Below are 15,705 nucleotides of genomic sequence, written 5' to 3'. Positions count from 1 at the left end.
CTGCACCAAATTTAAAACACAACACTGACCTCTTGTGGAGAAATTACGTCATAACGCTCACTCTACAAGTGCTGATATCAGGCGAAAAAACTACAACTAACTAAATAAAAAAGAAAGAATTGATTCAGCATGGTTTTTAAACATGTGGAAATCTATTATGTCCCAAAATTGGAAAAGCTATTAGTTAGTCTACAGTGAAAGGTTACTGTCATTGGCTAGGAAAAAATAATACTCCTGAATTTTTCATGTCATTTTTCAATTTTTTAAAAAATAAAATCTTAGACAGGGATTGATCAATTACAATTCATGGGATGTAATTTGATATTTTACAAACCCCTAAAAAAACAGCATGTGATGCAAATGAATAAAGGCAAATAATAACAGGAAGCGGTTTACAGTATCTGACCCTCTGCTCTTCTACAATATAGATGTCCTTCAGCATACACAACATCTTGAGATGTACACTACTCAGCTACTCAAAAGTTTGGGATCACTTGCAAATGTCTTTGTTTTCCAAAGAAAAACACATTTTCATCCATTTCACAAACAATTAAAATTAATCAGATGATTTTCAAAGAACAATCTACATATTTGCATAGAGGCCTACTATCAACAACTGTCAGTCCTCTGCATCAATCTCCTGGTATGGCTGCTAATCCAAGTTCATCATTTTATAAGGCTAATAGATTATTAGGAATCCCATCTAAAAATCTGAACTAAAACTAAAATATCTTACCATGCTGTTAACTACTCCCTTCAGAGAGCAGCACAAACTGGGTCTAACAAGGACATAAAAACGATGCATAACTGTGCAAGAAGACAAATATCTGATAGTGTGTAGTTTAAGACCACACAGGTTGTACTAAATAGTAGCCGTCAAACACCAGTGTCAGTATCAACAGTGAAGAGGCGACTTCAGGATGCTGGACTTCATAGCAGGGTTGCCAAGAAAAAGCCATATCTCAGACTGGCAAAAAAAATTCCAAGTGATCCCAAATTTTTGAGCGGTAATGTACATGGATGACATCCCGACAGGTCACTGTTTACTGCCTACATGAGTTTATCATTGAACAAATGATGGCTAGTGGAATATCAGAGCGAATGAACCGGAAATGACCCCCTACTGGGCCCACAGTGGAACCACAGATGCCCCATATGCCATCTTGTATATGTATAAACTGGCATAGCATCATGCAGACATGCTGAAAATAGACATGTGGACATAAAACAAATTTCTCAGGAACGAATCGGCTCTAAAAGCACCACAGCATGTGTTTAACCCTGTGGACACACACGCCGCCACACATCTTGACTAATGACATTGGCCTTTAACAGGAAAAAAAAAGACTAAGAAAAAACTAATCAGCTCCCAATTGGCTCCTAACGACACAAGTCGGCTCCCGGCGTTCATTTCAAATCGCCGTCTCTTAAAGCCGATTTATTTGTCACCGACACATCACTAGTGTTTGGCTTGGAGCTACATGCTAATGTCACTATTTACCAAAAATGCCAACATCATGTAGGGTTGCACTTTTCAAGCCCAGTTAAGCCTCAAATTACAAAAAAAAGTCCCTCAGCTGGTTTAACTTGTTGCTTTGTTTTAAGTATACGCTAGAGCCCATATTTCCACAATAAACAATGTGGGAAAGAATTGAATGCACTAAACTAAAAGTGGCCTCAAAAGGTTTTCTTCCCTTGATTGACACTGTCATTTACATTGTGCACTATTCTGACAACATAACAGACTGTCATCTTACAGAGAATGCTAAACTCATTACACAGCAACTTAACACTCAAAGGGTAAATAAACAAGTACCATTCATTCATTTTCTACCGCTTTTTCCCAACGAGGGTCGCGGGGGTGCTGGAGCCTATCCCAGCTGTCTTGGGGCGAGATGCGGGGTACACCCTGGACTGGTCGCCAGCATGTTTTTGGAATGTGGGAGGAAACCAGAGTACCTTTTTTTCTCCGAGAACATGCAAACTCCACACAGAGATGGCCGAGGGTGGAATTGAACCTTGGTCTCCTAGCTGTGAGGTCTGCGAGCTAACAACTCCACCGCTGTGCCGCCTATACAAGTACCAATTAGTTTAAAATGAAGTATTTTTAACATTTGCCCATAATTCATTTCATCTGAGCAAAGCATTTCATTGAAGGACAAGCGGCATAGAAAATGGATGGATGGCGCTGCAATGCTGCCTCTTTGTGAAAATTTGTGAAAAAATCTGAATTTTTTTTGCTGTTTGAAACACAAATAGTCTTGAGAAGCCAAACTCTCCAAATTCTGACCATTCTGATCCATCCACTAACCTCTACTGATAACCACAATAATAAAAATATTGCTGAATGTATACCTTTCTCACAGGACTGTCAGTGATTAAAGTTCATTAATAGATAATAAATATATGTTTAGCTGTTGTTAGTGATGCTGTTTACGCCATCCTAGGACACACAAACACGCACACACACACAAAAACACGCACACGCAAACAATGATGGGTGGGGCTTAGCTGCTGGGCTCTCACGCTCCGAGTCGTCGTCGTCGTCGTCGTCGGGAGACAACGAGCGTGAACGCGCACATCTCATCTCACGGAGCTGACTGACTACACTGGCGATCAATCACGACTCGACTCGGCTCGGCTCGGTTGGGATCAGATCAGGTGGCATCATGAGTAAAGTGCACGGAGGGATGAAATGCGTGAAATATCTGCTGTTCGTCTTCAACTTCATCTTCTGGGTGAGTCCATTTCAACAGCTTGGGGGTGTGTGGTCAGTGACAGAAATGGCATCCTTTTTTTGTATTAAAAGTTGTTAACTGGGATTATATGATAATGATTTATTGTGTCAATGGAGCTAGTATGGTGCACAAGAACACACTGCTATATTATTTTGTCAATTAAATCATAATTTAAGTGATCTATGTAGGCGTTATACGCCCTAAACGCATCTTTTATGCCATGCTATGGAATGATAGTGTAGTGCATGTTGCACTGCAAAATATAGACTTAATCTGTTTTTGGTTCATATGTTTTGGTCTGTTTTGGGTGTGCTAAGATAAGAAAAAAATTCCTGTCTGGTATGTAAGTTACATGAAGGAACATCACATGGTTACATTTGTACAATTCCAACATGTAAAAGGAGTAGGAAGAAGCAGAGCTTATTTAATCAAACCCCTTCCCCATGTCTATTAATGCTAATTCATACACAGCAAGCCTTTGACACTTTATATTTTATATTTAGTATTTATAAACTTAGAATAATGTTTTGTCATTTACACTTTGTCACTTCCTGTGTGAAAAGAAGGGATGGTGTTAAAATAATGACACTATAAAGCGTGTGTAGTTTTCGGAAAAGGGAATAAATAGCAGGGATGCACGGTGGTCGAGTGGTTAGCGCAAAGGCCTCACAGCTCAGAGACCCGAGTTCAATTCCACCCTCCATCTCTGTTTGGAGTTTGCATGTTTTCCCCGTGCATGTGTGGGTTTTCTCCGGTTTTTCTCCAGTTTCCTCCCACATTCCAAAAACATGCCCTGTGATTGGCTGGCGACCCGTCCAGGGTTTACCCCGCCTCTCGCCCGAGTTCAGCTAGGATAGGCTCCAGCACCCTCCGTTAGCCAAGTGAGGACAAGCGGCATACAAAACAAATGAATAGATGAATGTTAATAATTAGGGTTGACAATCGATCAAAAATATTTAATCACGATTAACCACATGTTGTCCATAGTTAACTTGTAATTAATCACAGATAAAACGAAGTTTTTATTTACAATAAGTGTACCATTGAAAGATAATTTTCAAACTTTTAAATGGATCTCAATGTATAAAAAATGAACACAATGTACAATTACACATTAGTAATGTAAACTGTGCATAACTCAAATAGAATTAATTAATATAAATAAATAATCAAGTAATAATCTCAAATGTAATTGTGGGTCTTTCAACATGCAACTTTTATTACTTTTATAACTAAGCAGTTCAAACACAGATGCTAATACATCGCTAATAGATGAAAATAAAAACACTACCCAATTCCATTGTGAGCATGCTCACTCACGTCCGCCTTTGTCACATTGACACAAGCCCCCTAAATAGCCGTCCTGGGCTATGCCTGGCAGTAATTAGCTAGTAACCCAAACTTTAGCTCGCTGTTAAAAGCAAAAAAATCATTAAATCCGTTTTATTTTTTCTCAGTATCTTTTTTTTCCCACACATTCAGATTTTTTCCATTAAAATTTTTAAAAATTCTGTTTTACTCTTAATTTATCACCATAGATTGTGTGTTTTTTCTGTTAGAATTTTTTGTTAAATAAATGCAAAAATCCATACATTTATTGATGCAATACATCAGTGGGCAACTTTGCTTCAGGAACAGACGTAGCATCGCTAACTTTTCCAACTTTTTATTGCTACAAAAGACCAACAGCTGAGTAGCAACACTTTAAAGCCCATGCAGAGGTAGATAGAACTGCTGGATGCTGACCACTGGTGATGCTTTAAATGCATCTACTTGTGCAGTTGTGCATTAAGAGGTTGCCTACAGCCATAACTTTTAATACCAGTGTTGACCACACATCCGTCCACTATAGGAGTTTGTGCATTTAATTGAATCTTATATACTATTATATACTAATATTGACGTTGTTGTTATGCTGTCTGAGAGGGAATAAATATTAGAAAAAAAACATCTCCAGTAAATAATCCACAAGCACAATAATACAAGGATATGGGATAAAGTCATCATTATAATCTTTGTGTTGGATGTCATTAATTCAATAAATGGACTTTGCACACTGACAGTGATAGACTAGAGAGCATTCGAGTCCCATTTAAACACTTACATTCACGCCTGGCTGCTGTGTAAAATGGCTATTTGTGTGCAATAAAAGGGACAGCGGCTCTTTGTTGCAAGGCGCCGTGGGACTGATAGCGCAGCTCTTGTGCTGGCTGTCCAAAAGGGGCGTGCATGTACTATGGATGCTGTTATTTTGGCAAGTGGGGAGCCAACGGGGGCAGCCAATGCCAGCCTGAGTTACGTCAGCCCCCCTCACACACACACACACACACACACCACACCACAGCCACCCTGCTGTGAGGCTGGCACAGCCTGTGGACCCAAGTGCATTATGGGAGCTGGAGCAGTGATGCTAAGGGATGACGGTTACATTGTGGTCACGCTGAGAGGCCATCATTGATTACATTTTTCGGCCATTTTGGAGCAAAGCTCTTATAATCAATAGGATGTTCCCCGCTTTGGCATAGCGATAAATAGAATTATGAAAATAATCATGATAAACAGGATTCTTCTTCTGGCATATTACAGATTATTTATTGAAAATTGGGACTGGTAGGAAGGTGAAAACAAAACATATATTAATTTGTGCACTTCATAATAATAAAAAACGAAATCAGCAGGGTTCACTGGGAAAATACAAGAATCCCTGACAATTTGAGACAATATACTTAAAAATGAACTGGGTTCTTACCCCTGTAGAGTACTATTATGTCTAAGGTTTGGAAGAGGGTAGGTGGAAAACTGATTAAACCTTTGGCCTTTTTGTGCCTTTTTAAATCAAACATACACCAAAATCAATGGGGTTCTGGCTAGTGCGGACTAATACAGTACAACAGTTCATAAAAGTTTCAAAATTGAGAATTGAAAATATACTTGGACTACATTGACATTTGACATCTGCTACCCAACAATAATTAAAAATAAACAGCGTTCATGTTTGGTATAGAGCAATAATAATTAAGTTGAGCATGGATTGAGAATTATGATTAGCAGAGAAGAGAGCGGTCTAGGTTTGTTCTTCAATGAGGAACATCAAGCACGAGTTGCAACCACTGCATCCATTATGGGGTGTAAAGTCTAATAAATAAGCTTATAGCAAACCTGGAGACCGCGCATTAACATTCATGGCATCGGTAGAAAGAAGAATGCACCCAGTGAGCATCACAAACAAACACAATGTCACCGCCTACAGAATCTTAATATGCTATTTTTTCAATAAAGTACTTTCTTTAAAATTATATAACAACAAATGCACAGTACTCACCATAATGCATGTGTTTGTTCCTCAGCTATCTGGCTTATTGGTACTGGCTGTTGGACTTTGGCTTCGCTTTGATTCCGAAACAGGGAAGCTGCTGACAGGCGATGATGCTCCTGATACCTTCTTCGTCGGTAGGTGACCTGTCCGTCTCCTCAGATGCCCTAAAACAACCCAAAATATCATTCCAATATCCTATTGCAGTAGTTCCCAAACTTATTTTGCAGCGATACCATTGATGAAATTATTTTCAGCTCCACCTCCTCATAGACTCAGGTTCCAAACATTATTCCTTGGGAATCAACAAAAATAGCGTATATAGCAGCAGTGGTGTTCAAGCTATAAATGATGCCATTTTTTGGCTATTAATAGGCTGTATTCAACCATGAAACAGCATGATTTTTTTTTTTTTATATGTTTGAGAAAGCGTCAACCGCAATGTGGTAAATGACTATTAGGCTTGTAGAGTGAATGTTTATGTCTTAAAAACATTGATTTGATTTTTCCTTCCTGTTAATAGAACTGACAATAAACAGCTCTGTTTCTCCAAACTGAACACATGAAGTACCTCGTGCTGTTATTGTGTAAAAAGAGTAGGTATGAAACATAAAGCAAACAGGAAACAACATGAAAGACCTTCTCTGGCTCTGGTTTTTCATGTGGGTGCAGAAGATGATGAGAATCAAGGCTTTTTTTTCCTAGTGTGCCACATGACCTAACATGGTGACTTCACGTCATTAGATCTCTGCTGGAACTGTCTGCTTCCTCTCTCCCCGCCCACCCATCCACTGGAGGCACTTTAGCTGGAGAAAGTGTCAGCAGGCTTGTGATGAGCTGTTGAGAAAGTGATAGATGAAAGGACAGCTTTTTAGCGCAACAAACTCGTCATTTGCAATGAAAGTCAGACAAAGCGACTATTTAAATAGATTAAATTAAATTAAATTAAAACAAAATTCATTCATTTTCTACAAATCATATTCGGTCTTTTGTATTGAGTTGTGGACTCCTAAAGAGCAGCTACACATGGTAACACACACAGAAAGCCTTCTAGAGCTTCCAGAATCTGCACCTATTCCAGATGTATTTCCTTAGATTTCCAAAATGGTCTATTTAACTTTATTCCACCCACAGCCACTGCATTGTGATTGGTAACACTCCCAAGCGCTCCTGAGGACTTCCAGACTACTGCTGAACCCTAATTTCTATTTTTGTCAGTATAGGAGTTGATAATAAATGAATAAACCTTTTGGAGAGCTACAAGAGAAGTGGTTTGAAGCTATTAGTAGCTTATGCGCTACTAGCTGGAGACCCCTGACTTACCGTGGATGAATGTCTGCGTTTACAAAGTGCTGACAATCTTGACACAACATCGGTTGTGAAAATGTGGTCATTATACATTTTTTGCAGGACGTCATCGCAACAATTGTGATGAAAAAGGCTATTAGATATCGGTGAGCTTCTAATTTGCATACACAAAGATAATACTCTCCCTGTATGCACATTTTTAATGATACACAGACAACCGCTTTCTTACACAAAATAAACAGTTAGGACACTGATATATTCTTACTTACTGCTTGCTGTTCTGATTCTTCAAGGTGACCAAGTAACGTTGGAAAGGCATCAGGCTTGGCGGTAGTTCAGCTTCAAATAGTCTTCGTTCAGTCCAGCTTCAACAATGTTCACAAAACAGTCCAATATTTTTTCTTTATTATATTATATTTCTATTTTTCTTTTAGGAAAGTTAGCTGTCCTTGAACAATAATTTCCTGGAAGCCATCACTCCGTGCTAACATGGTGAAATCAGAACAGTGAAACAATGCAACAACCCCGGCACACCCATGTAAGGAAGTCCGGCTGAAACAGAGCATTTAGAGCCATTCCAAACTTTTTCAGGTCTCACTTGTGCACAAATGTGCAAACCAGGGGCGTCACTAGGTTCTGAGGACGGGGGGGCTTAGCCCTGTGGAGATTAATGTAGTAGACATTCAAAAAACAAATAACGAACAAGAACCGGGATATAACTTTCCCATTTTTGGACGGATTTACTAGAGACACTACATTGTTTTAGGCCACCATTAAATTTACACTGCAAAACCGATGCTCAAGCTCTGCAACCACTCTGTCCAGTGGACAGTGATCAATTATATAATAATCATTATTATATTAATAATTAGCCTATTATCATTACTATCATGATTATTCTTCTTCAGATTACTACTGCTACTACTCGTAGCAGTAGGCTAGTATTAGCCTGCTTTTGCCCTATTATATGAAATTTGTCAGCGACATTTTTTGTTTAAAAAAATCACTAAAAAATATCAAATTATTTAGGGGGGCTTGTCAATGATTTTTTTTGTAAAAAAACAAATCAATAAAAAATATCAAATTATTTAGGGGGGGCTTAAGAACATTTTAGGGGCGCTGAAGACCCGCTAAAATAGGCCCTTAATGACGCCACTGGTGCAAACCTCATTATCTGAAACAAATTTAACACGAGAATACAACATTTTAACAACATTTATAGGTCAGAAGAGTGAATTAAATAGATCTATTCTACAAATACAAATTTGAGTAATAATATGAGGTTTAATTCCAGGGCTGACTTTCATTTTTTGTGTCACATACAGTGAAAACACACATATATACATATACACACATATATATATATATGTAACCAAAATGATAACAAAATATATTATCTTGTTAATATTATGTTTACCTCCAATACAATAGTTCCGGAGCTCACCCAACAGTAGGAAAACAACAGCTTGCTGCTCTCCCACATGGATTCATTAAAATATATGCAGCGTTTGCTCTTGAGGGCCGCTGATAAAGCCCTCGGCTCGGCCCTGAAGCCTCAGGGAGGCACAGCCAACGCCTGGTGGTGTTGGCTTACACTGAAACAAGGTGACGACATCCCAACATACTAATCACCACCGCCTCTTTGTGGTTTAATCCTTTAAAAGAGTGCACTGTGGGAGCTTTAGTACGCACACACGGTAGCTAAACATGCTAACATGCTAGCCACTGCTCGGAACAAAAGAGCAGCAACAGAAAGGGATATCGCTACTGCTCTCTTGTGGTGAAAAGCTGAACTGCAGTCATGTCAGTCAGTGAAGATATGCACACACTGATGAGTTATGACATGATAAAATATTTTATTTAAAGTCTGTTTTTTGTCTATTGCTGTGCAACATAGCAACATGCTTCTAGGGATGTTCTCGTACAATTTTGGCGAGAATCAATGATAATAATAATAATGATTTAAAAAAAATATATATATATTATAATATATAAATTAATTTTTAAACATGTAATAATGTTTTTGTTGTTTTTTTTCATCCACAGCTGTGTACATTCTATTGGGTACCGGAGGGTTAATGATGCTGGTCGGCTTCTTTGGTTGTTTCGGGGCCATTCGGGAATCTCAGTGTCTTCTTGCCTCTGTGAGTTAAATCCACACACTTAAATATAATTTTAAGAAGTAACCATATTATTTTATGCAGAAACATATATTTTAATATAAGTACAATTAACTACTTTCTCATCCTGTGTCGCAGTTCTTTGCCTGCCTGCTGATCATTTTTGCTGCAGAGATTGCAGCCGGTGTGTTTGGATTCATCAACAAGGAACAGGTAAAAAATAAAAAAAACACAAAAAACAGCATGTGCTGTTTAAATGTAAATGAGCGTGCATGTCCTTTGTGTTTACAGATAGTGGAGGAGGTGCAAAAGTTCTACAGCAGTTCCATTGGAGACGTATCCAACCCCAACGCAACCGCCATTGCGCTCATGTATCACAAAACTGTGAGTCAACGCTGTAATCACATTTAAACGCATTGCATGGGTTTAATACATATTTAATTTTCATGCAGCTTAACTGTTGCGGAGGCTCAGTGTCAGCGGCTTCATCCGCCCTTTGTGAAGATGCTCCAGAGGAAACCAAGGTGAAGATGCATGCTTATGCCTTTCATCCACATGAGTACACTCAACTAGAAGACAGGCACTTCATGTTTACATGTTTTTATCATTTGAAGGACTGTCTGAGCGCTATCACAGACTTCTTTAACGAGAAGCTGCATATCATCGGATACGTTGGGATTGGCATCGGTGGAGTAATGGTGAGAATATATTGAATGTTAAGCTGTCAAGTGATGTTTTAACATGTTCTCAATGTGCCAGATCCTAGGGATGATCTTCAGCATGGTACTGTGTTGTGCCATCAGGAACAGCAGGGAAGTCATATAAGATGACCTCTGGTCCTCCTGTAAAGCCCCTCCTCTCAACTTTTCCACGTAACACATCTCATCTCTGCTTGTGGCACAGTTCTGTGACATTTCTCTGTCAAAATATGCAGCGTTCAAGATTTGGGACTTGTATTCCTGCTGTAGATATGGACACTGCCTATTATGTTCTTTATAAGCCTGCGTGCCTCAATGTTTTGAGGACAAGCCTGCCTCTATAGAATGTACTGTATGTGCCTACATCTTGGTGCAGATAACTGTCTTATTTAAATTCAATGTGTACATATTACTGCTACCACACCAGCTATAAAAGCACAATAGAGAGGATATTTGAAAGGTGTTACATCAATCAAGTATATAACAAAATATGTCATCAATGCATATTATTTTGGCTGTCAACAAATGTGGATTGTAGAAAAGTGTAAAATTAAGAGCAAACCTCTTGAGATTTCAGCTCAGTCATTACCCCAAGGACCCATTTTGACATTTGACTGTAAAAATAGAACAGAAAACAGCAAGAGTTTCAAGTTTCAATAAATGCACTAATACCAAAACAGTACAGTACATTGCATTTTTATGTATATATTCATACACAATACAAAAAAAACTGTAACAAGTCATATTTCACTCAAAAGGCATCACGCCGGGATGACTGAAATGTGTTAAGATGCATATGCAAATAGACTTGATTGACTATGTGGACATTACACATATTAATAAAACATGTGCATGGATGCGTCTCTGAAGGGACGTAGGATTCACAGTGATGCGACGACAGCGTGGTCCCGTGTCGGCATTGATGGAAAGTAACAAAAAGGCCCTTGCTATTTCTGCTTCAATGAAGCCTCTGTAACATAAACACACAAAGATAGCTGCACACTACTGCATTCAGTCACTCAAAATATAGCAAGTCATATATTGAAACTGGAAAGCACTGAAAAGAAACTGGACAGTCTCTTTTGATTGAGCGGCTCCCCAGCTCCTCCCGCCCTCATGGAGGGAGGGCAAAAGAACATTTAGGACCAACCACAGAGGAGTAACACTACCACTCTGCGCCCGTGAACCCAGTAAGGCTACGACAAGCATCAAGTGCAAACGTGGGCCATGGCTGAGTGAGTTAAGTCAAAGTGTTTAAGTGCAACACAGTTATCGGCATACACCTGGAACCTTCCCGTCCTCGCTTTTTTGGGGGATGTAAACTGATAGATCGTAGCTGCCAGTTGGTCCATCCTTGTTCTCAAAAGGTCCCTGCATGGCGGGCGTGCTCTCATGGCGACAGCATACTGAGAGGAGAGTTGTCCAGTATGTACTCTCCAACGCCAACAAAGTACATGACCTGTGCGATTCCAAACAGCGGTGCGATGACCAGGGCCCGGCAGCCGGCACCCTTCAGGAGGGCTGACGGTCCCTCCTTGCGTATTATTTGACTGTGGACCCAAAGCACAATGACGTCATTTTGATGAAGGTTGAAAATCTGTATTTTAAGTTCAAGTGCCTCACCTCACGCAGTCCACTACTCCGCTGTACGTCTCCTCAGTCGAGCCTTTGCTGAGAGACTGCAGTCTGGTCTTCACCACTGGAATCAACAAAAGACAGCATGTTGGAGGGAATAGTATAGGAGTGATTCAGCAGTTTATGGCAGTCATAAGGACCTTGAGGACTCACCGTCACAGGGGTTGACCGCCACTGCAGCAGTAGAACCTGCAATGCAGCCTGAGAGGAAGGCCCAGTAGAAGGGAGAGGACTTGTCTGCACTGGGTTTACCCAGCTTGTTCAGGTTAGCAAACAAGGGGAAGTAGACGATGGAAAAAGGAACATCCCTGAGAACAAGAGAATATGCTTTAAATATGAAGACACAGTAGTTTGTTTGGGGATGGGTAGGGGAATAAGTTGGTACCTCATCAGTGTTGCCCCCAGGCCTTTGTAGAGGCCCTGGATGCCTTGCGTCTGGAGGAGCTCCTTGGCAATCTGCGTAGCGGATACGGCCCGGGTAGGCGCCACCAGAGTGCAGGAGTTGTAGGAACGGCTGAGCAGAGTGTTGGTGGCTACCAGCTTTGTGGGAGATGCAATGATGGGTTTTTGTTGCTGGGCAGCTATGGCAAGAAGAGAACATACACGTATGTGAGTGACAACAGTTCATATTCAACATCCATGTTGTGCAATGAAAACATTGTCTTATGATTTAAACCGGGGGGGGGGGGGGGGGTAGACACACGTCTTTTGTTTGACGTGTGTCAAAAAAAGATTTTCGTATTTAGCCTTCCAATGCTATGTGTCCCTACCAAGTCGGCCAGCATCTTGCAACTGTATCTTGAGCATCTCCATGGGTGTGGTGACAATGACTTGACACATGCCTGCACCACAACCAGCCAGCATCTCTTTGAACACAGTCAACCCCTGACTGGAAAGAAAAAAAAAAAACAGACAAGTCAGCCTTTATAATACACATAACAACAACAGATCTTATGTACAACAGCTGATGCATGAAAAACACACCCGGTTTTTGCAAAATGTTGGCGAAAGAAGTCGTTAGCAGCCAACTTAATGGCCTTCTCGGGGGTCACCAAAGTCAAATTCACAGCTGCGCCTGAGGGAGGAAAAACAAAAATTAGAACCGAACTTGCCACCGTGACTTTCACACATGCACAAAACAAACATTCCCCACCATTATCATTACAACACTAGAATGTCAAGAGTCCTATATGAGGCTAATAAAACAAATAGGTTGACATTGAGTTTCAGTCAAAGAAAGAGGAGGAGTTCAAGAAAGGAGGTTTCAGAGACAGACATGATGACAGAATAAAAAAAGACTAAGATGCAAACAGAACAGGAAGTAGCTTTAAGAGCACAGCCCCACATTGTGTGGCGACACAAAAAAAGATGCACAGACGCAGCAGACAACGTAAAAGATGTTAGTGACAGTAGCGGACAGTTGACTGGTCAGTGTGCTCAGACTTTGGGCAAAATGGATCTTGTGAGTTTTCACCACTCGATTCATTTGCATGCTCAAACAAAGCCTACAAAGACACACTTCATAGTCTGGAAGGAACAGAGCAGAGAGAGAGGGGACACTTAGATGGCAAAAACAACATATGTTGCCTGTAGTTTTGAATAGAGCAATATAGTAAGAACCATTAATGATTTGCCTCCAGCGTGGCTGCGCCTTATCGGCTAGCCTTCAATATCATCCCAGGGGGACCCACGTCTGTAATATGAAAAACACAGATGCAAACAAACAGCATTCCTCACACAAGTAGAGACCCAACAACATAAAGGGCCTCAATGTTCCTCATTAAATCCAATAAAATAAACTCAAGACTGATAATTACTCAAACATATTTTAATATCACAAAACTTAACTTTGGCCACATCTAAAACAGCCACAAGAAAATTTTTATGCAGTACCCACCCTTAAAATACTCTGGATCCTCCAAAATCAAACAAAAATATGCCTCAAAAATGTGTTTGAACCATCCTGCTTTTGTTTTCCACATAAATGAAACTCACTGCAACCCAAGGCACAAGTCTCGCTGCATGAGTTTTTAAACAATAAATTAAAATAAATAAATTTTACCAAGCATAGGCTAATGTAAATACACATTTTATGTAGAATTAATTCCAATATAAAAAACTTTACCGTTTCTGCTCCTTTACACATCTATCATCTTCACATCACAAAGTAATTTTCCTTTATTTCACTTCATGTATGTACAACAAGGTTTAATGATAACACCATTTTGTTTTGTAACGTTTGACTTTGGAGTTTCCACTGTATTTTCAATGTCACCCTTTAGCCACTCATTTAAAATATCCCTAAAAATAGTCCCTCTCTCTTACCATTTCTAGTCATGATCAAAGTCTAGTGATTGTTTGTGCAGAAATCTTACCTCTGTACATTCCAAAGTAGCCCTCTGATCGAACTGTTTTGACAAGGCAGTCCATCCTAAAAAAAAATAAAATAAAATTTCAAACACAATAAATGTTGTCGAATGTTTAGGTACTTTAGGGGAAAACTGACTGTCTTCAACTAATGTGTTTAAGCCAGACAGCAGCATGTAAAATAAGTGCCATGGAATTTCAGGAATTCCCACCATTCACATCCAATCAATTGTGCCGGGATTAGATTAGACAATGCTGCATTTCAAAAAAGCGGTACAGTGAGGGTGCGACGCCTCAGGAATGCGCATTGGGTAAGGCTTTCATACTGTTCTGCATACTCACATGCTCTTGTAGACCTGCTGACCTTGCCTCTGGTTCTGTAACCTGGTCTTTGCCAAGTCAATGGGGAAGACGCATGTGACCCCAACGATGCCGGCAATGCCGCCATTAATGAGCTTGGCTGGGAGGCTGTGAGGAACAAAACAGTTCATTAAATCACAGTTCTACACAGTGCAAATGATAGTGAAAAATGGAGACTTTACATACCTGATGTGCTGCTGAGACATGATGACTGTGAGCTTATTTGTTGAATGGAAGCTAGGAGTAGAGGCCTGAATAGATAAAAAGTCACGTTACTTCAGAATAGGTTACGCCCAACTGCCAGCACTGGTAAAGGTAAAGCTACCGACAGCTGAAGGCTTATATGCGTTTCTCTCCAGTGACGTCACTGTGTTACAACCGTGGGCGTGCCCTGCTTCGCATTCCGGAACACCATAAATGGCAACGAGGCAACAAACGCTACTCGGTGTAGACTAGCGGCAACATAAAGAATATCTAGTTTACAAACCAGTTAAACACTAACGCTAAAACATTTGTTGCGCTTTAAAATGCGCAACTTCAAAGACACTTAATTACGAGTGCAGTAGCAATTGCTTTTAACACAATTTATGGTAAGGAAAATACACGAGTAAACTAGCTTTACCCAAAAAGATAAGCACACTGGTGGTGCATATATAGATAAAAATAACGACCGCATGTCATGGATAAGGAGTTTTAAAAGTCAGTTAGCGAATGTTGCTTCAGTGGGTGAGAGGCGTCGAGTCATCACAAACAGGACAAATGACGAAAATGCCGGCAAAGTGCTACGTTTAAGAAAAACAAAAGACACACGCTAAATGATACGAAACAAATCCCCTCACCTTGTAGACTTGGCGAGTCGTTCTTCTTAAAATTCGTTGTCGTTAAGAAACGTCCGTCACTAAGCGTCGTCCGCTTGAGAAATTCTAGAAAGGAGTGGAAAATTCCATTGATTCTTAAGTGAGTAAGACTGGCCACAACGTCTGCCCCTTTCGCCACCAACAGACCAATCAGCGTTTCGTTGGTTTGCATACTTGACATTGATTGGCTGCTTTAAACGCCTACTGTCATTGGACGATGGCCTGGACTGAGAGCGATGGGCGTAAATGAAAAAATCATTCAAAAAGAATCTCTATTGTAAACCCCTTGCGTAAAGGTAGCAATTGCAC

The 15,705-nt window shown here is 40.1% G+C and overlaps 2 protein-coding genes across 6 annotated transcripts; one reads left to right on the top strand and one right to left on the bottom strand.

Annotated features, from left to right (window-relative positions):
• The first annotated feature begins 2,513 nt into the window (after positions 1-2,513).
• Positions 2,514-11,241, top strand: LOC131105981 (CD9 antigen). 2 transcript variants are annotated; one of them, XM_058054584.2, is made up of 8 exons: positions 2,521-2,738; positions 6,086-6,188; positions 9,406-9,503; positions 9,618-9,692; positions 9,771-9,863; positions 9,932-10,003; positions 10,094-10,177; positions 10,239-11,241. In XM_058054584.2, exons 1-8 carry the CDS (start codon positions 2,670-2,672, stop codon positions 10,302-10,304), a joined length of 660 nt encoding a protein of 219 aa, XP_057910567.1. In that variant the 5' UTR covers positions 2,521-2,669; the 3' UTR covers positions 10,305-11,241. The 2 variants fall into 2 exon arrangements, with proteins under 2 accessions (XP_057910566.2, XP_057910567.1); XM_058054583.2 differs by having other exon boundaries at positions 2,514-2,738; positions 9,932-10,177.
• slc25a55a (solute carrier family 25 member 55a) lies at positions 10,858-15,543 on the bottom strand. Of its 4 annotated transcripts, XM_058054582.2 has the most exons (10): positions 15,379-15,543; positions 14,726-14,790; positions 14,522-14,647; positions 14,188-14,243; positions 12,797-12,887; positions 12,583-12,701; positions 12,198-12,393; positions 11,966-12,120; positions 11,801-11,876; positions 10,858-11,727 (listed from the first exon to the last, which is right to left on the bottom strand). In XM_058054582.2, exons 2-10 carry the CDS (start codon positions 14,743-14,745, stop codon positions 11,568-11,570), a joined length of 999 nt encoding a protein of 332 aa, XP_057910565.2. In that variant the 5' UTR covers positions 14,746-14,790; positions 15,379-15,543; the 3' UTR covers positions 10,858-11,567. The 4 variants fall into 4 exon arrangements, with proteins under 4 accessions (XP_057910565.2, XP_078654828.1, XP_078654826.1 ...); XM_078798702.1 differs by lacking the exons at positions 14,726-14,790; positions 15,379-15,543 and adding an exon at positions 13,433-13,505 and having other exon boundaries at positions 14,522-14,615; XM_078798700.1 differs by lacking the exons at positions 14,726-14,790; positions 15,379-15,543 and having other exon boundaries at positions 12,797-13,505; positions 14,522-14,615.
• Positions 15,544-15,705: the final 162 nt, after the last annotated feature.

This window comes from Doryrhamphus excisus, linkage group LG18, assembly GCF_037039965.1.
Source record: "Doryrhamphus excisus strain RoL-2023G ecotype Guam linkage group LG18, RoL_Dexc_Guam_v1.1, whole genome shotgun sequence".
NCBI lineage: Eukaryota > Metazoa > Chordata > Actinopteri > Syngnathiformes > Syngnathidae > Doryrhamphus > Doryrhamphus excisus.
Note: the sequence above shows the minus strand (reverse complement) of the source record. Positions and strands in the feature narration are given on the sequence as shown.